The 21,421-nt window shown below is 31.3% G+C and overlaps 3 protein-coding genes across 6 annotated transcripts in view; 1 reads left to right on the forward strand and 2 right to left on the reverse strand.

Annotated features, from left to right (window-relative positions):
• The first annotated feature begins 816 nt into the window (after positions 1 to 816).
• On the forward strand, positions 817 to 8,196 carry LOC132905505 (succinate dehydrogenase [ubiquinone] flavoprotein subunit, mitochondrial). The gene is made up of 10 exons (XM_060956861.1): positions 817 to 1,064; positions 2,672 to 3,098; positions 4,819 to 5,217; positions 5,298 to 5,466; positions 5,857 to 6,023; positions 6,144 to 6,370; positions 6,447 to 6,591; positions 6,682 to 6,986; positions 7,062 to 7,161; positions 7,260 to 8,196. Exons 1-9 carry the CDS (start codon positions 1,005 to 1,007, stop codon positions 7,146 to 7,148), a joined length of 1,986 nt encoding a protein of 661 aa, XP_060812844.1. The 5' UTR covers positions 817 to 1,004; the 3' UTR covers positions 7,149 to 7,161; positions 7,260 to 8,196.
• On the reverse strand, positions 3,203 to 4,720 carry LOC132905528 (uncharacterized). The gene is made up of 4 exons (XM_060956919.1): positions 4,026 to 4,720; positions 3,819 to 3,921; positions 3,521 to 3,757; positions 3,203 to 3,440 (listed from the first exon to the last, which is right to left on the reverse strand). Exons 1-4 carry the CDS (start codon positions 4,160 to 4,162, stop codon positions 3,327 to 3,329), a joined length of 591 nt encoding a protein of 196 aa, XP_060812902.1. The 5' UTR covers positions 4,163 to 4,720; the 3' UTR covers positions 3,203 to 3,326.
• A 281-nt stretch (positions 8,197 to 8,477) lies between the features above and the next one.
• LOC132905520 (protein pinocchio) overlaps positions 8,478 to 21,421 on the reverse strand; it is a 50,231-nt gene continuing 37,287 nt past the window's right edge. For 3 of the 4 annotated variants that reach the window (XM_060956907.1, XM_060956910.1, XM_060956909.1), the window contains exons 3-6: positions 19,293 to 19,368; positions 13,694 to 13,825; positions 11,589 to 11,718; positions 8,478 to 10,618 (exon numbers count right to left, since the gene is read on the reverse strand). In XM_060956907.1, coding sequence (XP_060812890.1) covers positions 10,508 to 10,618; positions 11,589 to 11,718; positions 13,694 to 13,825; positions 19,293 to 19,368 — 449 coding nt within the window. In that variant the 3' untranslated portion in view covers positions 8,478 to 10,507. The remainder of the gene's footprint in view (positions 10,619 to 11,588; positions 11,719 to 13,693; positions 13,826 to 19,292; positions 19,369 to 21,421) is intronic. The other variant, XM_060956908.1, reaches the window with a different exon arrangement.

The following is a 21,421-nucleotide window of genomic DNA, read 5'->3' on the forward strand; positions in this document are numbered from 1 at the left end:
CTGTACCGCTAACCCCGGAGTATAACAAATCTTTCTCATTTTTTTTTCTTTCTCCCCGTACTACAGGAAATAAAGCTCGGTTAAGCACAGGCACCGTTAGCAGCTGTGTTAACAACCTCATAAAGCGTGAGAATTTTTAAGAAATCAATGGCTGTGGAATTCGAAACACAAACAATCATAGATTCTGAAGATTTCTGAAACATCGTAGTACATGTGTACATTTCGAAACCAACTTGGTACGATCGGTGTTTCACCAAGTAAAATCAATGGCCAAATTTAAATTTAAAAAAACAACGACTATATACAAATATGAATAGATTTACCTCTGTATTGTCAAAGTTCTGTAACTTTCACTAGCATTTTTAATTTATATCGATGCCTACTTGTAGTGATTTATTGATAGAGTTTGAATTATTTAGACTTTTTAGTTTAATATTCATTCCTTAGAGCACAGGTAAATGATGTATATTACACAGATTATATCGAGTTACTTTCCCTTTAGAACCCACGCACTCGTATAGCTACATAATTCAAAATACCGTTAACACCCCATCGTATGTAAAGTGAAATGAGAACCGCTTGATTTCTTTCGCGGTATCGTTTAATTTTCCCGCCTACGGTTAACTATTATTTGTGACGTTAACTTTGAAATTTCGAAGGACGAAGAATTAATATTAAAACAATTATACGTTAAAAATGCTAAAAACAGACAAAGTATATGAATGAAAAGCAATGAGATTGAAGTAAAAAATTAGCGAGTAACTTACAAATGAGGTTATCTCGTGACGATAGGATTGGCAACACTGATATTCGTCAGGAAGCTTCCGCCAGTAGTCGGTACTCAACCGACTTGTACACTTCACGTCGCCGTGCGAGAAGTGCGGGAGTGAAGTTAACAAATATTAGCATTTGCACGGTGAAGCCGAATCGCGCATTCAATAAAGAGGTGCGTGTGTCATTGTTAATAATAACATTTTCACTTGAACAAGTGACATTATACCGAGATGAGCGGTCTTTTGAAGCTGTCGTCTTTACTGGCGAGAAATCCTCCCACAACGACGTTGGTAAGTCGATTTTCGTTAAGTTATGTAATTTTTAATCTAACAATGATGTACCTGCTATATAATACTCGGCGTTGATCAATTACGTAAGTTTACTAATGTGTCTTAACGAATACCTGTATCGATCCTCTCGCAAAATATTTTTCGTTACAAACATCAGTCTTTTGAAACTATCTAAAAGTCATGAATAAATAAATACTGGAAACATGCTGATTAAAGTAATAGTGATTTGAATAAATTCAAGCTAGACAGGAGAACGTTTAGCAGACGATTCTAACGTCGAATGTCTTTTCTTACCGCACTTCTTTCATTTCGTACGCGCCACCCCACAATAGCCGGCCTACACAATAATCATGATTTTCACTGCAAAGTAGATAACAATGATTTTAATTTCCGTTATCTTCACTAAACAAATATTTTTTTGTCTATTCTTCACCTTGATATTGACCTTAAATACGTGACAATGAAAACAATTGCCGTATCTTACCTTAGAAGTTTAATTATAATTGCGGATAAACTACCGGCACGGGAAACTGACATTAGCGCGAAATTACACTCTTTAAATATCATTTCATATGTTAATTCATTAACTTTATCGTCTTCGAATTTCTTTTTTTATATTCATCATACTATATTAATCGCAAATAAAAGCGTAATAGATCTGTTTTAGATAATTACTTGGTTTTCATTCTATTAATTTGTTTCGTATTAAATATTCAATTTTATAACCACTGGCCATTCTTCCCAACATAACTTTAGTATAATTAAAAGTGTATAAAATTGAAATTTAAATGCAGTATATCTAGTATAGGACAAAAAACTTATCGCCAACATATCATTTCTCTTAGCCTCCATATGGTAAATGATGTTCATCGGGTAATACATAGCTCTATTCTATGGCCTCATTGTGAAAACATTTTCAATTCGATAAGGATAATTACTTTCCGGTATATAACAACTTTTTAATCATTTATATGATACATTCAATAAATAATAGCCCATGAATATATTTTAGTACATTTCGATAAAATTGCACCTAACGCAATTAACCTTGTTTATGATACAGAACAATCACGCGTCTTAATTAATTACATAATTTTACATATCATTATTATATTTCTATCACAATAATAGCAAACTATTGTTATCACAATAAATTTTTAAGAATTATTGTAAATTAGGTTTATTTTTATGTATTTTTAAAAAAATTTGTCAAGATGTAGTCTTATTATGAAAAATATTACTCGAGATTAAATCTTCGGTCAGATATCGTTGATGTTGCAATGTCACTAAAAATCGGTATATCACGAGTGACATGTTACGTATTAAACTACGGTCAAATCATTTATTAAATCGAATTGCGTTTTGTAACGATTTAAACAGTGTCACCTTACTTTTTTCAATTCAGTTTCTAAAACTGTTTCGTGTTTTATAAATAGAGTCTTAATGCAATGTGATTATGCTATATATATGTATAAGTCTATGTATACACACATTTGCTATGTACAGACACTATAGATATAAGATTCAGTTATGATTTTGTATAATTATCACATGTGATATCTATTTGTCCTAACCAATCTTTTTATCATGCTTTCATGTTATTTCAGAACAAATTTGGATTACCGGTCATTGCAAATCGCAAACTTCATTATACACCAGATGGCAAAGCTGCAAAAATCTCAGACAATGTTTCTAAGCATTATCCATTAGTAGATCATACTTATGATGCTGTTGTTGTGGGTGCTGGTGGAGCAGGATTGCGTGCAGCTTATGGCTTGGTCGCTGAAGGATTCAAGACAGCGGTCATTACTAAACTATTTCCTACAAGATCACATACTGTTGCTGCTCAAGGAGGTATCAATGCTGCTTTGGGTAATATGGAGGATGATAACTGGCAGTGGCACATGTATGACACAGTTAAGGGATCTGACTGGTTGGGTGATCAGGATGCTATTCATTATATGACACGTGAAGCACCAAAGGCAGTCATTGAATTGGAGAATTGTGGCATGCCGTTTAGTCGAACTTCAGATGGTAATATTGTTTATAAAATATAGGCAACGTTGTATGTTTTATATAAAAAGTAAATGTATCATTTTAAATTTTGCACGGATCATAAACATATTTTAATACAAATGAAAAATTTTATTATATATGAAAAATTTGACTCTTCTTAATAACAAGTTACACAATGAGAAAAGTTATCAAAACATCAATTAGTTATAAATACCATCACATTTATATAACTGATTGTATTGTATTTTATGAACTTGTATCCGACATATCTTCACTTGTATTTGTTGCTGTTGTACCAGAAGAGATCGATTCATTATCTGATTCAGTATTACTTTTATTCTTAATAGATTTTTTTGGTTCCTATAATTAAAGATCTATACTATACATACTGTGTAAGAGATAAAAAGGTTTTAGTTATTTTAAGCAAATAAAGTATTAACCCTTTTCTTTCTTTCTCTCTTGCCAGTTTTTTCTTGTTTTTGTGTATCTTCATTCTTTGGTTGCTCTGTATTTGTATTAACAACGTTATTTATGTTTTCAATCTTTTGTTGATTTTGCTTTTTATTTTTAATATTCATAGCTGCCTTTATATATGGTTGTTTTTCTTCAAAAGGCATTTTTTTCCATCTTTCACCAGCTATTTGAAATATTTTTGTACTTCTGACACCAGTAAGATTCTGTAAATGTAATTTTTTTTTATTGACAAGCAAAAATATATTTTTTTATACGTTTAATTACTTGTCTGAAGTCCTGAACAAAATTTATGAAAGCATTTGAACTTATCCATTGTTTAGAATTCTTACATGGTGAGCGAGAACGAGAATGGGTTCTTTGATTTGAACTATACAAATATTAAATATAGACAGTAATTGTTTATATAATGATAATTAATTAATCAATTTATAACAAATCAGTCATAAAAATATCTAAAAGTCTACAAATTACTTATTTGACTTCAGTCTATAATTTGATTCAGATTCTTTTATTTTTTGAATCTGATTATCTGTTTTATACTCTTCATCTTTGCGATTCTTTTCAGCAGATCCGTTATAATTTTGCTTGTGTTTTATATTTTTATCCATAGTTGAAATCCATATAATTTGTAATTTTTCAATGTTTATAATAATATCTAAGCATTTTTTACTCGCGAACCTGTTATTCTAAAGACGTAGGTATTATTACTACTAAAATTTATAACTATCAGAAACAGTATTGATAAGAATTTATAATTGACATTTAAAAATAACAAATCACATTTTACGGTTGCCATGTATCATAGTTGGAAGCGATATAGTGAGGTCGTAAATTAAAACGTAAAACATTAAACGGTGATATCGATTGATCTAGCCGCACTCAGGGCCGTATGCATCCTGTGGTCAGGGTTTCCAGAGAATTCTTTACCGCCAACATACCTACTTGAAAGGAAGAAATAATTCTGAGTTGTTATTTTACAGCCCTGAACAAGGGTCACCCACAATTTGAGCTCCTTATCTCCCCTTAAATGTCTCAATTTACGACCTCATTATGTCATTTCCAGCTGATATCTAGGTATTGTTGTACTCTTACTAGTAATGTGAATATGCTTATTTGTTGTATAGTTTCAATTTCAGAGTGATATTTGTAATGATAAAAGATAAATTTATAGAATAATCAAAAATATTAAATAAAAAAGGTGACCTTATTATGTATATGTAGTATCAAAATAAAAATTTTTTTGAAATAATCATTCTTATTTTAGGCAAGATATATCAACGTGCTTTTGGTGGACAATCCCTGAAATTTGGGAAAGGTGGTCAAGCTCACAGATGTTGCTGCGTAGCAGACAGAACAGGTCATTCTCTACTTCATACATTATACGGTCAATCATTAAGTTATGAGTGCAACTACTTTGTCGAATACTTTGCTCTGGATTTACTAATGGAGGATGGAGAATGCAGAGGTGTGATTGCTCTTTGTTTGGAGGACGGTACACTCCATCGTTTTCATGCTAAAAACACAGTACTAGCAACTGGAGGCTATGGTCGTGCATATTTTTCTTGCACATCTGCTCATACATGCACTGGTGATGGCACTGCAATGATATCTAGAGCCAATTTGCCAAATCAGGACTTGGAATTCGTGCAATTCCATCCTACTGGTACAAAATAATGTGTAAACATTGATTTGATTTCTACATTCGTTTATCATATATATTTATAATATTATTTGTTATTTTAGGAATATATGGAGCTGGTTGCCTCATCACAGAAGGCAGTCGCGGTGAAGGAGGCTATCTCGTTAATAGTGAAGGTGAAAGGTTTATGGAACGTTATGCTCCAGTCGCGAAAGATTTAGCCTCTAGGGACGTTGTATCTAGGTCTATGACTATAGAAATCCGGGAAGGCAGGTAAGTCGTATAAATATACATATACATATAGATTATTCTGAAATCATACAAAAAGTGGAAATACATAATTTCTTTGAGGCAAAATAAATGAAAAATTCTTTTACTATCTGCACTGAATATACGATTTATTACTGTTTATATTAAACATTTAGGTAATTTCTCTACTAAGTAATCGTGCAATCTTAAAAATCCTTGTGATAAAAACAGATAAAAACTAGACTTTAATCAAAGTTTGTTATAAACATAAAATTTATATTTATTTATATTGATTTATTTTATTTTATCACTAAAAATTTAGATACACTAACTGCATAATTTTTTGATAGCTTATAAAAGAGTTATATGAGATTAATAATGGTTTATTTATCAATATGACTTAATTTTATTTAGAGGTGTTGGTCCAGAGAAAGATCATATCTATTTGCAACTCCATCATTTACCTCCTGAGCAGTTAGCAGCCAGGCTACCTGGTATTTCAGAAACAGCAATGATATTTGCTGGAGTTGATGTAACAAGAGAACCTATTCCAGTTATACCTACGGTACACTATAATATGGGTATGTACCCAGTTTTCTTTAAAAATTTCGGTTCTAAAAGAAAGATACATTATTAAATGTTAAAAGTACTGTAAGCCTATTAGATAACAATTTCATATTATTAAAAATTTAATTATATAGGAGGAATACCTACAAACTACAAAGGTCAGGTTCTAACAAGAAAAAATGACCAGGATACAGTCGTGCCTGGACTATATGCCTGTGGAGAATCAGCTTGCGCATCTGTTCATGGTGCCAATCGTCTTGGTGCAAATTCATTATTAGATTTAGTTGTGTTTGGTCGTGCTTGTGCTAAAACAATCGCAGCGGAAAATAAACCAGGAGAAGCTATTGGTCCTCTGAAACCTGTTAGTACATGTTTTTGCAATGATTATCGATTAGTATAATGCAAAAACCGATTATTGTGATTAATATATGTTTTAGAATGCTGGAGAAGAAAGTGTGGCAAATTTAGATTGGGTTAGAAATGCAAATGGCAGTATTTCTACGGCAGAATTGAGATTAAACATGCAGAAAACTATGCAAACCCATGCAGCCGTGTTCAGAACAGCTGAAACATTACAAGAAGGTAGAAATTCAATTGAAAATTTAATTTAGAATTGTTGTAGAAATATTGTAAATAGCGATTTGAAGCTAAAATATTTTTTAATTCTATTAGGCTGTCAGAAGATGTCTGCTTTATACAAGAAGTTGAACGATCTGAAGGTGGCGGACAAATCTATGATCTGGAATTCTGATCTTGTAGAGTCTCTTGAATTACAAAACTTAATGATCAATGCTATGCAAACAATAGTAGCTGCGGAAAATAGGAAAGAAAGTCGTGGGGCTCATGCACGTGAAGATTTTAGAGATAGAATCGATGAATACGATTATAGTAAACCGATAGGAAACCAGAAACCCAAATCACTGGATCAACATTGGCGAAAACATACACTTACAAAAATCAACCCTCGAACAGGCGAAGTAAATATCGAGTTATATACAAATTATATTCAATTCCTTTTTAAATAGCTTACTAAATTAAACTAAATTTTTCAGGTGTCTATTGAGTTCAGACCAGTCATAGATAATACTCTAGATAAACAAGAATGTGCGACGGTTCCACCTGCAATTCGTTCCTACTAGAATTCTGTTCGAAGTAAATATATAATTTTAGCCTGTCCTAGTTTTTTAATGAAATTTGTTCATGGTCATGTATTATAAAATTGTCCGTACAATTGTTTAATTTTTGTACAGGACGGAACGATCGACAAGAAGAAGTTACCAATATCCTATCATTACAATGCAGCAACTTTATTTATTACTGCACGTGAACCATGTCGTACACCAAAGTGTAATTCTTGTCAATACTTGCACGCGTTGCAAGCAAGATTAGTTGTCCTTGTAGGATAATGGTGCTGAGATTCTCTTTATTATTTCAAAGAAGAGTTTGACCGATCTCTTAGCAAATCAGTGCTGCGTTTATGTAAACTAAATAGTAAAATATTTTAGCGTGATTTAGGCAGCAAATAATTTCACGCACAGGTTTTTAAGGAGGAACGTTGCCCTTACCTTTATGCAGTTTTTTCAGTATTTGTCTCTTTGTGTAATTCTCAGTCGGAATAATGTCTTTTTCTACCGAACAGTTTTGCAAATTGTACCCAATAATGTTAAGAGCTACATAATGGAGATATTTTGTACGATAATTTATGAGTTAATACTCTCTAAAAGTTGTACAGCAAAAGTATGCCACTTTCAATGCGGCTATATACTTAAAGTTCACAGGTCAATATAGAAACAGTCTTAATTAAAGAGCAACAACTAGACTTAATGTGTTTGTGATCAAAACTTTCCAGTGTTTGATATTTGATAGTAAAATTCATTCTTTTCTGATATAGCACAATTTTGTCCGTGTTTTTAGTTTGGAGTGCTTATTTCAGTACTTATTTCAGCATTCAATATATAGTATGGTTTATATCTTCTTTGGTGATCAACCTGTTTCTACGTTGGCTATTACAATAGTGTTATTTTTATCGTACTATATATTTCATGAAATATACAAAAAAGTAATCTTGATATAAGAAAGTGCATAAACAGAATAATGTACTATAATATAATTCAACATGAGTGGATATGCTACACAGGATAATAAAAATGTACATAAAATTGTCAATAAAAGAGAAACCTTCGTATACTCCTTTTTATTCACTATATTATTTTTATTAAAAATTATTCTGCTGCGTAAATTATGCGTGTCTTGTATGTGTAAAATTTTACTTTTCATATGTATGATTATTGTGTTGTATATATGTCTTGTGTTATTTATTGTTATTTTGTGTTTATAAATAACACCAATTTTTTTTTTTTTGACGAATATCGTTTATTAAACCCATAATAATAATTTTAATGTTTTGATCATAAATAAGAATTTTATTGATTAAATAAAAATTGCTACCAAACGTTTCTTCTAAAGCATTAAACTAAAGCTTGCAGCTAGGCTAATACTTCAGAAAATGTTCACGAGTTATAGTTTAATATAAATGAGCATGGACTTGATGAACATGTTCTCACATACAAAATATTACACCGTCAAGAAATATACAAATATGTTCAGAAATGAATCGTGCATAAATTATACAATTATTTCACGAAAACTAATATTAAAAACATTTTGGTGAACGGTTTAAGAAATGAATGAAATGGTATAAATTCAATAAAATTATTGGCACCAACATAAATGCTTCTCTTTGATCGTTTTTTCATATAAGCTACATATACATTATTTAGCTAAAACGAAGTAGAAACATGTTATTACGTGGAAAATAGTAGAGAGTGACGTATATTTAGCTACTTTTAACTTGACAAATCTAAAATCGTATTTTACAATAAAATTGTTGTATGTACGGTTATTTAAAGTTGGAAATTTTTTCCATTGGAAACGCGGTATATTTTTAACTCATAAAAATAAGTTTAATTCACGTTTACTAGCTTTCTATACTGATTGATTTTTTCGCAGTTCTGCTTCTTAAGTTAATTTTTGTGTTTCTTGGCACTTAGCACCAACATTTAAGAGTGCAATCGCAAATGAAGACGTATTACATTTAGTATAATATACAGAAGTTTCTATATCTCTATGAAATCAATCTTTTACCACTCTGTACGTATTTCCATCGTATACAATAGAAAGCTTCCATTTATAATTTAATGATATAGGTCTATGATGTTAGATTGATGTGAGGTTATGGATTAGGTTAATTAATTTTGTCTGAAGTTAATACGTCTTCAAATTTTAGATAAACTCTTCTTGCGCGTTATATTGCAAGTTCCTCTTAATTATCAAGCAATTATTTGAATATTAATGTATGTTATTTTCAAAAAAGATATAGTTTATCCAGCTTTCAATTAAAATTTAACTCCTAATTTTGATTCCGTAAATCTAATAATAAATACATGTGCCATTCTTTCAGATATTAATCTTCTCGTTTCATATCTTTTAAACTACACTGATCCAAGATACTATCTTTTTACAAATTGATCTAATAAGAGAAATTTATTTTGCTTTATAATCTCGTAAAATGGTACACTTAAACCTCGAAAGTTGTGTGTTTTCGAGACCAAATTTAGCTAATAAAGGAAAGTCTAAATTGTAGTTTTTCGTCACAAACTAAGCGTGAAAATACTTATTGCAGATCCGTAAAACCGTGATATCACGCATGCGCGCACATTTTGGAACTACTTATTCACGCTCTACTACCATTTTGAATAAGTATTTTCTCGCTACTTTTGCTAAAATATAGCAGCGTTTCATTGTAGTGAAAGATATATAAAAACTTATGTATTGAATTCAAACAACGTTGCACCAATATTTATCGATTAACGAGGATATCCGCTAATCGATCACTATCAACGAAATGTAATTACAGCCCTGATTAATTCTTCCATAAGCACACAGCTGTATCAATTTTTTCGGTCAATTGTTTCTGAGAGGCGAAATCATTTTAACTATTAATTCAATTAAAGTTTCAGCGGCTAATATATATTCCCAATGAAATGCGATTCAAAATTTCTAGTAATACAAAGAGATCGAACGTGATATTGTATCATATTTCTTGATCTATCAAGAAGCAATCGTCAGCAGCGAAAATTCCACGCAGTAGAGTTCTTCGCCTCTTTAAACCCAAATGACTCTTGAATTCACGATCACGAAGATGGTAACCTTCGCTTAAGCTCTCAGAAGATTCTTCGCTAATCGACCGTTCATGGTAATGCATCATCAAACGTGAAGCCATGGAAGAAGAACGGGTTTTATTGTTCGATGTTGTCCGTTCCGTTCTCGCTCCTCAGGAACATAATGTATCATTTATACATCCAAAATCCACATTCACACATTTCCGACTCGCACAATGGTGGTGGGGTGACGCTTTATGGATGGTGATGGATTAAGTCTTGTGCATGGTTGACGATACACGGCGACGTCTCTCTATGCATTTGCTGCTAAACATCGTTCACGATGTGGCTCGTAGTTTTTCCAACGCGGGCACCAATGGCTCCTCGATGGAAGGACCGCAACTTAATCCACATTCACCAATCCATCTTGCTTTACCACTGGCGTGCGACTGTAAAATAAAAAATTTATTTTTCTATATTCTTGATTCATTCATTTTATTATACTATAATGATGTATTATAATAGATGAACATTTTACTTATTCGTAGAAAGACAAATGTGCTACGTCGTTGCATGCATGGTATTTTTGAAATTATAGCTATATACTATAAATTATAACTATATATACATATATAATTCTTTTTACGACAGACAGTTACGCCATTTTTAATATACCGATATCAATTTCATTAGTCCTAATCGTTCATAGAAAGTTACAATATAATTTATAGAACTTGTATACTTCCTGATAAAAAAATATCATAGTTCATCTATTTTTAAAATATCTATTTCTTTAGAAACTCATGTTTTGTACTTAAAATTTTATATTTATTATAAATTTCGTATATTCTTTATTTATGTAGCTATTTACATCATGTTCATTCTTCGTTATATTCTTATATGCAATTACTTGATCTTCATTTATTGATTAAAAAAAAGAGCTAAAAAAGCTTTATTACTTAAGCTCAGCATTTATCGACTGCTTCGCATAACCAACTTTTAGAACTTATCGCGAACAAAGCAGTCGTTAATACGACCTTCATGGTAACACGAGGCTATTATAGATGTCATGCGCAAAATCGATAAGAGTACAACTACTCGTCTTACAGCTAATATTGAACATCTGATTAAAACATAAAAATTGATTTTATTCTATAATATTCTATATTATGCTTTTTCCTATTTTAATTCTTTGACATTGACAGAGACACCTAACATTATTAAATATGCATGTAGTTCTGAAGCTGATGACAAATTGCATATAATTGTCATTAATTTCATTGTGCTCGAATCAAAAATAAAAGTTTATTTATTTTTCTAAAGGAAGCAGATTTGCATTTCTTATTTCTGCGCTAATGGGTCCTTATTTTACGGCGTTTACAGAGTATATTATAGTTAAGAAAAGAAATAGATATATACCATAGTAAGGTCGCGTTTCCACGAGGTGCGACAACGTCCGTCACAAAGTGGACACGGCCGCTGAAGGGAATAGCCACCGCATTCGCTGCAGTCCAGAGAGACATGTTCTTCGCTCCACGAAACCCCACATCTATAAATAAAAAACGTCTTTGATGAAAGAGGTTATGATGTTTTAGACTTAAATAAGATATACGTATTGTAATTGACACACTAAAGAAGTATCAATTTCTTTGGTATTTATAACATGGAAAAATATAATATCATAAAATAGAAATAATCTGCTTGTCCTCTTTCTGTTAATCAAAATACTAAAAATTATTATTTTATTATCAAATGTATGTTACGTTGATCGAAAGAAGTAACTCGACTGGATAATATAGTCTCTTGATATCTTATTTCTATAATTATAAAATCATAAGGTGGAAGTAATTGTAAATCCAATAGGTTACGAAAATGTCTTAAGTTCAATCTCAGTGTACTGTATCGCGCGAGCTCTTGAGTATGTACTTATAGCAATACGTAAGTTACATATATATTTCTAAATTTATATAAACCAGATATTAAATTGTCCCAGAAGTTTCTTTCGTTTTATAAGAAAATAATAGATGCACAACATTTTTCGTTCTATTGCAACAAAATGGATCATACAGAATTCAATAAAATACTATAAAACAAAAAATGTTGTGTATCTATTATTTCCTTATAAAACGAAAGAAACTTTTGGGACAACCTAATATTTAATTTTTAAGACAGGCGCATCTTTAAAAATAATAAAGTTTAAAAAGACGACAATAAAATTGAAGAAGTTCTAGAATTTTACAAGGTCGCAGCAAGATTTTCAACCAAATCAACCATTTTGAATCATTCACACTAAAGTACCAGTGACGCAATAATCAGACTTTATTGGAACAATGTATTTCAAGAATTACGGAGTTTAAATCGGATTTCTCCATGGCATTTGATGCGTCTAATACGCGACCAACGTCTAAAACATATTTAATCATCGCGACTCCGGATCATGTCGGATTCTATTACCGACCTATTATTATCGACTCGACGTCAAGACAAGAGTTCAACTTTGCTTAGCCAATTACAAACGGTTCTCAGGATCCTTGCTGTTCGCGCTAATACATACAAGCATATTTTAATGTACATACAAAGCGCGGTTTTAATCACTTTCAATACTCGATCGTCAAACGAAACGACAGAAATAGCGCATACAGGATGATTTTAAGACGATTACAGAAGTCAATAGCCTAACGAGAGTGTGTAATTCCTAGCTTATATTAAAAATTATACGAAGGAGGACCCAGTCAGGTGCATTATTTCTGATAGCTTCTACTCTTGAGCTAACTACAACATTTATCAATTTCTCTCGTTTAACATGGAGACGTGTAGTGCGAATGTATATGTTACTTTTGACGTAACAGATAAGTAACTATCAAATTTCATACACCATTTTCTTACTATGGTTGACATGCGCGCTTGACGCAACCTATATTTTAGTGTATTTTTAGTGTATCTTTTTAATGAATTATGAATTAAATTTTAATTTCTAAAACTTTAATATATTTAAGTTGGATAGAAAGCAGCTTGTCTTTTATATCTTTAAATTTTTGTATTTTAATGTATTTTGAAAATACCTATTCTTTAGGAATTTAGAACATCCTTATGCTTCAAGTTTTGACGATGGAAAAGTATTCGCTACTAAAATTTATTTCTATGTAATTCAATCTATTAAATTTTATAATGAAATCTTCTTAAATTGTAGATGAAAATTTATCATCAAATGTAGATATGTAAAAGTTTCGAGTTGATTTGTATTTCATATACCCAATTCTAGACTGTTCATTTTCAAAGTTCATAGAAAGAACTTCTAAATTATCTCTACATCAATCTGTCCTGACGGAGTTTGACGAGACTTTTTTTAATTACTCTGTTATAACGTGCATATAATGAGAAAAATAATAAAAACGAAGAAGAGCAAGAAAATAATTTTTTTAAAACGAAAATTTCTTATTTATTAATTATAATTGTAATAGAATTAATTTTCATATGCAACTCTGCACAACAAATTTATGATTTAGAACGGAATGGAAACTCACGTGAAGCAGGAGTTTAGTTGAGCACGAAGTTCCTCAATAGTAAGGATCGTGTCCTGATACTGAGGATGGGATCCTTGGAGGCCATCGTCGACGCTCCCGCATGAACTATGGCAGGATAAAGAGATATTGCTTCTAAAGAAACAAAATAAATGCAGATCTTTAATATAGAGTGCATCAGTTTTCTTATTAATGTGTATATATTTCATTTAATCTAAACTATAACTATTATATTTATTATAATTTTTTTTTAATAGTTTATTTTGCCAAGATTTGTTTTTTTTATACATTTTTGAGATTCACAATAAACAATGAATTTGAGTATAGTGTGTTAGACAAGAGTACCGATTGTTTATTATAAATATAGCTATCAAAATGATCGAACTTTTATTGCTTTTTTCAAGTGTTTAATTTCCTTTCACATTGTCACCATTTTTATATTTTAATCACACTTTTAAACAATCCGCACGAAATAAGTTAGATAATCACAATTATATAATCACTCTTTTATCCTCGTATGAATAAATGGCTTTACGTAACGAAGGAAAGAATTTCGAAGAAAGATTAAAATCATTTTGTTAAAGACTACTGTATATAAACACGAATTGTGAATTTTAATCAATTTTTCCACTATTCAATAGGAAAAATAAAGACAGTATATGCAGAAGGAAATCTTTTCTGTTAAAAGCATTTTCAATACCACATTCTTCCTATTGAAAAATACACGGAATTTATAACATGGCACAATTTATCAAACGACCATAGGTAAATTAGATTTTTTAAACCAAAATAGACTGTCAAATATGATTCAACTAAACCGAAAGACTGTCCTTGAAGATATTCGTACGTTAAACCCGGAAGGTGTCACATTAAAGTTATTTTTTCTTGCAAGTTTTTACCGACCGTTAGGATGTTCACTACTCACGTCAATCGATAATCGGCATACTTTACATAAACCTCATTCGAAATATAAGTGTTTGCCTTTCTGGCTGTCAGTTGAAACATATGAAATATATGACCACTACTTATAATGAATATAGCAATTAATTATAAACTAGGATACCAAATAAAAGCTAATTCAATTTTTTGCAAGATTTTACACTTAACATTTTATTAATTAAAATACAAACTTGTTCACAGGATTCTGTGAACAGTGTTTTTTAACTGTTTGAGTGGCAAGCAGTGCGATCGCGCTGTTTAGATTTTGTATCGAAAAGTCCCAGTACATTTGAACATTACGGACTTTTTCTCAATAATTTTTATTGAACAAAACTTGAAATATTTATAAACTAATAGTACTCATATATAATAATATAGATGTATTTCATAAAAATAAGAAATATGACGAGCGTTATTACGCTGTTCGGCATTTTTCGACCCTATTTTTTCAAAGACCCCTGGGACTCAAACAGTTAATCATCCAATTTAGTACAAAAAAAAGAAAGAATTAATAGATAACGAAAATCGATCCATATATCAATCAGTAGGCAATTGAACAAGAGTATCAGCTGAAATCTTCCATCCCGCTTATCGTGTTTTAAGTGTTCGTCTACTTAAATCATGATCATGTGACAATTCTGAACATTCGAGAAAATGGAAAATTGGTGGAACAGAAAAGAAGTAGGAAGAAGGATAATCCACTAAGTATGGATGCATGTATATATATATATATGTTAACATATGCAGCATGGAAATCAGGAAGAAAAACGTTCCTTTCACGTGATAGTAACGTGGACGAGCGCGTAATAAACGTTGGTATAAGTTTATGCGCATATGAGAAAGAATGACGTGCAAATCTCGGAATCGGTAAATCGAGCTCTACTGTTTTTCTTTTTTACTGCGAACTCATATGGGCTCTAATACTTCGGAATCTTTCAAGGAATCCAGGAGAAGAAAATAAGACGAGAACTGGATAAAACTAGAAAACAGTTGTTTGCATTTTATGCAAAGATTGGTTGCAATATTGGGATGACTCGTTTGAATATAGGTCATGTTTCTGGCGTCAAGTGACGTATAAGAGTCACTTACATGAAATTATAGTTGATCAAGAATAAATGAATTTAATTGATTTTGAAAATGGTGTAAATACCCGTTATTATTTAATAAAAACTGTAACTATGTAATAAAAACTTAAATTATTGTTTTTGGTATATCTGAGTAAGGTTTATGCTAAAAATATTCATACGTTTTTAAATGAAGTAAAATATCAAGAATAAAAAGTATGTTAAGATCAAGTATTATTTTTTTTTTATGTTCTTTATAAAGTGTGTGAACCATTTATCTTTTTATCAACTTATATGAATCTTAAAACAATAGATATGTAGTCATTTTACGATACTAATCGTGTAAATATAAACCAGTATAATCAATAAGATGAATTGATAAGAATATAAGATAAAAATGTACGAGATACAAACGTTCAGAACAAAAATAATTTAGAAATTATTACTTTCTTAATTTATGCTTAGCAATAACAATTTTTGTGCTATAATGTTCTGATTCGAATTTTTCCTATCGAAATTAAATTTTAATTTATCCACGTATACATTTCAAACGTACTAAGGCTAACAAATTTTTTTTTAATTTACATACAAAGCAATTATGGAGATGTAGTCATTTGATTCCATCCCAATCATGAAATATGTTTATTAACTTGAATATTGCGTTAATGTATCGACGGGGATTTCTCGTAAGTTTCTTTTTTCTTATCTTCCTTGCACTGGCGCGACGATCTAAGACGTCGGATTAATCTATTGACTTACGCTGCAAACTCCGTACTGTTCACTTTTCTTTCGAGACTATTGCGTTCAGAGAGACCGACACAAACAAAATCATCTCATATCATCGACTGCCCTTTGAACAGTGTACAAAAACGTGAAAGGAACTTCCATATGCATCTCACTCATTAAATGGGAATCAACGTGGCTGTGTAGGCTGACGGATCAAACGTCTACCTCTCTCTCTCTCTCTCTCTCCCTCTCTCTTGCGCAGCAATTTCGAGAATTTCCGGCTGGCGCCAAGTATTAATTAATTGCGACGAAACTAAGTAACGCACTGTGAAATACTTCATGGTATATACCATGTGGATACAAGTCTTATGAACTTCTGAACAAAACGATGCACGAACTTAAGTTAAAGCGTTTAATGTCACGAGTTAAAATAGTTAAAGTGATAATCTTATCAAATTTTAAATTGAATTTATAAGGATGTTGTAACCGAGTGTTTAGTTAGGGAATTTTTGAGTTGGAAGATTTACGCTCAAATATCATTTCTTTTAATTTACTTTATCTTACTACCTTCTGAAATGTTTTCGGAAAACAGTTTATCAACTACATTTCGTTTGGCATTATTTAATCTATCGTCGAAATCCCACCAAAATATTTATGTTTTCAACGCGAGATCCAAAACATAAAGAATTCACAAACGACCCAAATAATTTAATTGCTGCTTGAAAAAGTAGTCGTGTCTCACAAGCAAATCAGATCCGGATCCGAATGTCGGTCGAGGTTTCTCTCCCTGTATACTCCGTATACTCGAATAATCCGTCAATAACGGTCTTTCGAAATTCCTACAACATGCATTTGAATCAGCAATTTAGACATGAAAATAAATTTAAAAATTTAGAAAAAGTGGAAAATATAAAAGAGAAAGAAGAGAAGAGAAAATACCATTCATTTTATCGATACGCGGTTCGATCAATTTTTCCTAAACATTTAAAATTCTACTTTGAAGCATTTTCAACATTCATCAATTTTCTGGTATATTTATAAGTTGCTAGTATTTTTCCTCACTTAATATAATCAATATAATATAGTATAATCTGTATCAACATTCATAGGGATTCCACGTCAAGATAACCCAGTCAAGGCTTCCAGATATTATTGGTAACGAAGTTTCCGATTTGGTTCCTTACTTTATTCTACAAACTGTCGTTGCATATAATCCTCCCACGTCATTTTCTGAACCTAATCTATCCGCTGATATTAAATTAACACGACGGTAGAAGATCGATATAAAGGAAAGATAAATAGCTAACTTTGCAAAGTCCGTTATAGAGAACAAAAGAATTAGATCTTTACAGAGTCAGACATAAGATTGTTCAAATAGTTCAGAAATAACAAAACAATGCATAGCACACATGACTTTTTACGTTTACCGCAGCTTGTTGTAAGGTATGCACGAGAGCTAAACGTCAGAAAATATATTTTACTTCTAGACATCCAAACAATAAACTGCAACAATGATTTGTACGAAACTATGCAATACTTTACTAGCCTTGAAATAAAACGCAGCAATAGTATCGGTTCAAATCTAGCGTCTATTACGAGTGATCCGACAATTTCCTTTGCTAAAGTTGTCCTTCGTGGTTTCCTAGTACGTCGTTGCATTAGAGAGAGAGAGAGAGAGATGCGATTTCTACAATAACATACCGCTAACAACAATAATTCTGTAAACCGATTCTCTTACTGATTCCGCTGTTTTTAACGTAGCAATGTATGTGTAAATACAGCATGTCCGGTTTAAATACATGTTGGCTACTTTTTTATGAGATTTTAACGATACAAACAAATTTTGCATGTGATATTTAGTAGAATATTCAAATTTGTATTAAATTCATATTTGTAGAAAGTTGTGAAGGTACATGTGAAAAACGTAAAACGAAGTAGTATATCGCACTGTCATCCCTGTCGGTTTTGTATAGCACGCACGACATTTTTCGAATTTGTCATAAAGTTATGACACAAGAAATGTTCTTATTCGAAGTTGTACGAATTTCATTTTCTTTTTAACAGTGAATTACATTATGATATAGTAAATGTCCTATTCCTCTTACAGCGATCATATTATCACAAAGGAACTTTCGCCTTAATAAACTTATATATTCCCTGTAATTATATCTGAGACATTTGTTAAGAATAAATTCTTTCCTTCATTTTCAAATCATTATAAGAAAACAAAAACTTCCTCCAGCTTTATAATACAATAATGTCAATAGGTAAAAACATATTCATATGCCTCAAATTCGTTGTGTCTTTATATTCAACCTTGAATAAATAGATTATTATTCAAATTTATATTTCACAAATATTTTCGAGTGCACCGTGGTATATATACCTAATAAATTAACATTGATAAAGGTATGTTGTATCATTCAAAAATGACAGATTGATGTTAAAAATATTTATAAGGCAAGAATTATGTGAATATATTTAAACTGCACATGTACTGTACAGGCACGTATCATTCGGTGGAAATCAGAAGCATTATTGCTTGCTTCGGTATGGTTGACTCATCAAAAAATTGGCAATGATAAAAAGTGGATCGATTGAATAAACGAGGCCACAAAGACGTAGTCGTTTTGAAAATGTATCGGTTTCTGCTTTTATGGGATACGATATCGCGATGCGTAACTTAAATTAGAAAAGATTTAGAACCAGACGAACAAATACAAAAACCTTGTATTGCTCATTTTTTTAAACTTATCAGAAATTGTTCTGTCTCAAATAAATGAATTGTATATAAATATATTTGTCTCTCCTACACTTTGCCCAATTATGTTTATCATAAAATACGATGAACAAAAAATCGTAAAGCAACTCACCCGTGGCGAGAAAGACTCTCAGTAGCTGGTTGCACGGATGTGGTTACAGACATATTGTTATTTTGATGCGTTACAACTGCAATAGAAAGAGAATCCATATTAATTAGCATGTACTCAAAGGAGTAATCAAGGACGTGAAAGAAAGGAATCCCCGAGAGAATTCCACAATATGTAAACAAGGCGCGCTGGAAATCCGCTGGTAGGAAAGAAAAGGTCTTCAAGTTGACGAACGAATATAGTATGTGGAACACATGAACGCGAATTGCGAAGGACATCCACGATAAGTTTCACCGTCGATCTCTCACCTTGGCACGAAATAGCTACTTTTACTTTCCCCGTGAGAAAAGAAAGCCAAACGATCGCAGTACGCGCTCTGAATCCTTTATTTTGACCAATCCGAGTTTCCACGACATAATAGATTATGTAATTTGTTTTACAGCTATACTTCCTTATACGGAAACGATTTTTTTGTCAATAGAGCAGTGAAGGTATCGCATACGGTGTAGGATATGCTGATGGTTTACAAAACTAAAATTTATAACTATAGAGAAATTAAGTACATGCATATATGAATAAATAGCAACGTGAGAATAATTTTGGTGGTACAATAAAAAGAAAAACTGTATAAATATAGGAGAATGAGCAAATAAAATTTAAAATACTTTAAAGAATAATTTGATATATTTTGTGCCCTTCTGTCTTTGCTACTGTATTTGCTTCAGAATGTACCATGTTAAAAGTCGTTATATTATGCGATAAAAAAATCAATGTAGAAAGAACTTTATAACGGCAATAATTCTAAAACAAGATCCCGGTATGGATACAAGGTCATGAGGGAATGCCAAGGATTTTATCATTGACACACTGTCAATGCGTGGTGAATTTCATTATCAAACAGCCACGCAAGTGCCTTGATTTATTCTTAGAAAAGAAAAGCAAGGTAAGAAAATTAGTAACTTATTTGATGCCATTGAAATAAAATAAAACCGATTATTTCCCTTTAAATAGTCACTTCTGAAATATTTTACTTTACTTAAAACATCGACTTCATGATTATTTCACTGTTTTGATTATGAATACTTTTACCATACACGGGAAACGCGTATTTACATCTGAATGAAAGTCATTACAAGTCATTACATCTTCTTAAAATGAATTATCTGTTTCGTCATACGATACCTATTTCACAATTACAAATTGAAGCTTTATTCGTTTGTGCAAAATACCACGTGGCATATGCGTGCTGTTTGAGTTTTATTATGAAAAGCTTTCACGTGCATCAGTCAGAAACATGTGTTTAACTCTGCTATTAACAAAAATAATTATTAAATAAAAGTAAAGTAAAGTGAAGTTAAATAAAATAAAATAAAAAATAAATGTTATATGTATTAGGAGTTATTATATATATTATTGTTTTTTCATAATACATATAAGATAATTACTATAAATAAATATAATTTGTACGTGTGGCTTATGCAAACGATTTCTTCATTAAATTTCGAATATTGAAGGTTCTATTTTCGATACGTGGTGTTGGATCAAAGCACTTTCATGCAGAAAACCTCGTCGTGGCTGAAATTTCCAATGAAACGTAAATATGACGTAGTAGGGAATATACCCGTGAACCGAACGGTTACGCGATAAAATAATGACGTAGTATGTAATCGAATTATTTATGACGTTGTTGCAACAATATTATGACGTATTAAATACAATTTCGTTGGGTACGGATTTAGTACAACGGTGTTACGTTTGAGATTTTTAATTCTTCATAAATTCATTTTATATGTTGACTATAAGTAAACTGCAATATTTACAAAATTTCAATCGTTACAACAATGGAAAAAGTTCTTAAAAACGTACGTTTAAAATACAGTTCTAGAGATATTAATATGTATGTGTATCTTCACAAAAATGCAGAGAATTATGTTAAAATTTCTAGGAAAACTTTACCTAAATACCTAAAACGATTTGGAAACTTCACGTGCATGAGTAAACGTACCCCAACGCGGTTTCCATAAATTCTCGATTATTCGACATAGGGAAACTTTGAAAAGTCACCGTGGTAAGCTGACGAAATGAGTTAAAACATCGCCGTGAATGAAAATCCAACCACTTTGCCGTCTTTT

Source organism: Bombus pascuorum, chromosome 3, assembly GCF_905332965.1.
Source record: "Bombus pascuorum chromosome 3, iyBomPasc1.1, whole genome shotgun sequence".
NCBI lineage: Eukaryota > Metazoa > Arthropoda > Insecta > Hymenoptera > Apidae > Bombus > Bombus pascuorum.

What these genes read in the sequence shown, in the direction of transcription:
- LOC132905528 (XM_060956919.1), bottom strand. Translation starts at nt 4,162, where the DNA reads ATGGATAAAAATATAAAACACAAGCAAAATTATAACGGATCTGCTGAA. An exon ending in TATAGACTGAAGTCAAATAA is followed by an intron (nt 3,922 to 4,025) that starts GTAATTTGTAGA and finishes ATATTTGTATAG; the next exon opens with TTCAAATCAAAGAACCCATT. An exon ending in TTGTTCAGGACTTCAGACAA is followed by an intron (nt 3,758 to 3,818) that starts GTAATTAAACGT and finishes TTACATTTACAG; the next exon opens with AATCTTACTGGTGTCAGAAG.
- LOC132905505 (XM_060956861.1), top strand. Translation starts at nt 1,005, where the DNA reads ATGAGCGGTCTTTTGAAGCTGTCGTCTTTACTGGCGAGAAATCCTCCC. An exon ending in ATAGAAATCCGGGAAGGCAG is followed by an intron (nt 5,467 to 5,856) that starts GTAAGTCGTATA and finishes AATTTTATTTAG; the next exon opens with AGGTGTTGGTCCAGAGAAAG. An exon ending in CTATTGGTCCTCTGAAACCT is followed by an intron (nt 6,371 to 6,446) that starts GTTAGTACATGT and finishes TATATGTTTTAG; the next exon opens with AATGCTGGAGAAGAAAGTGT.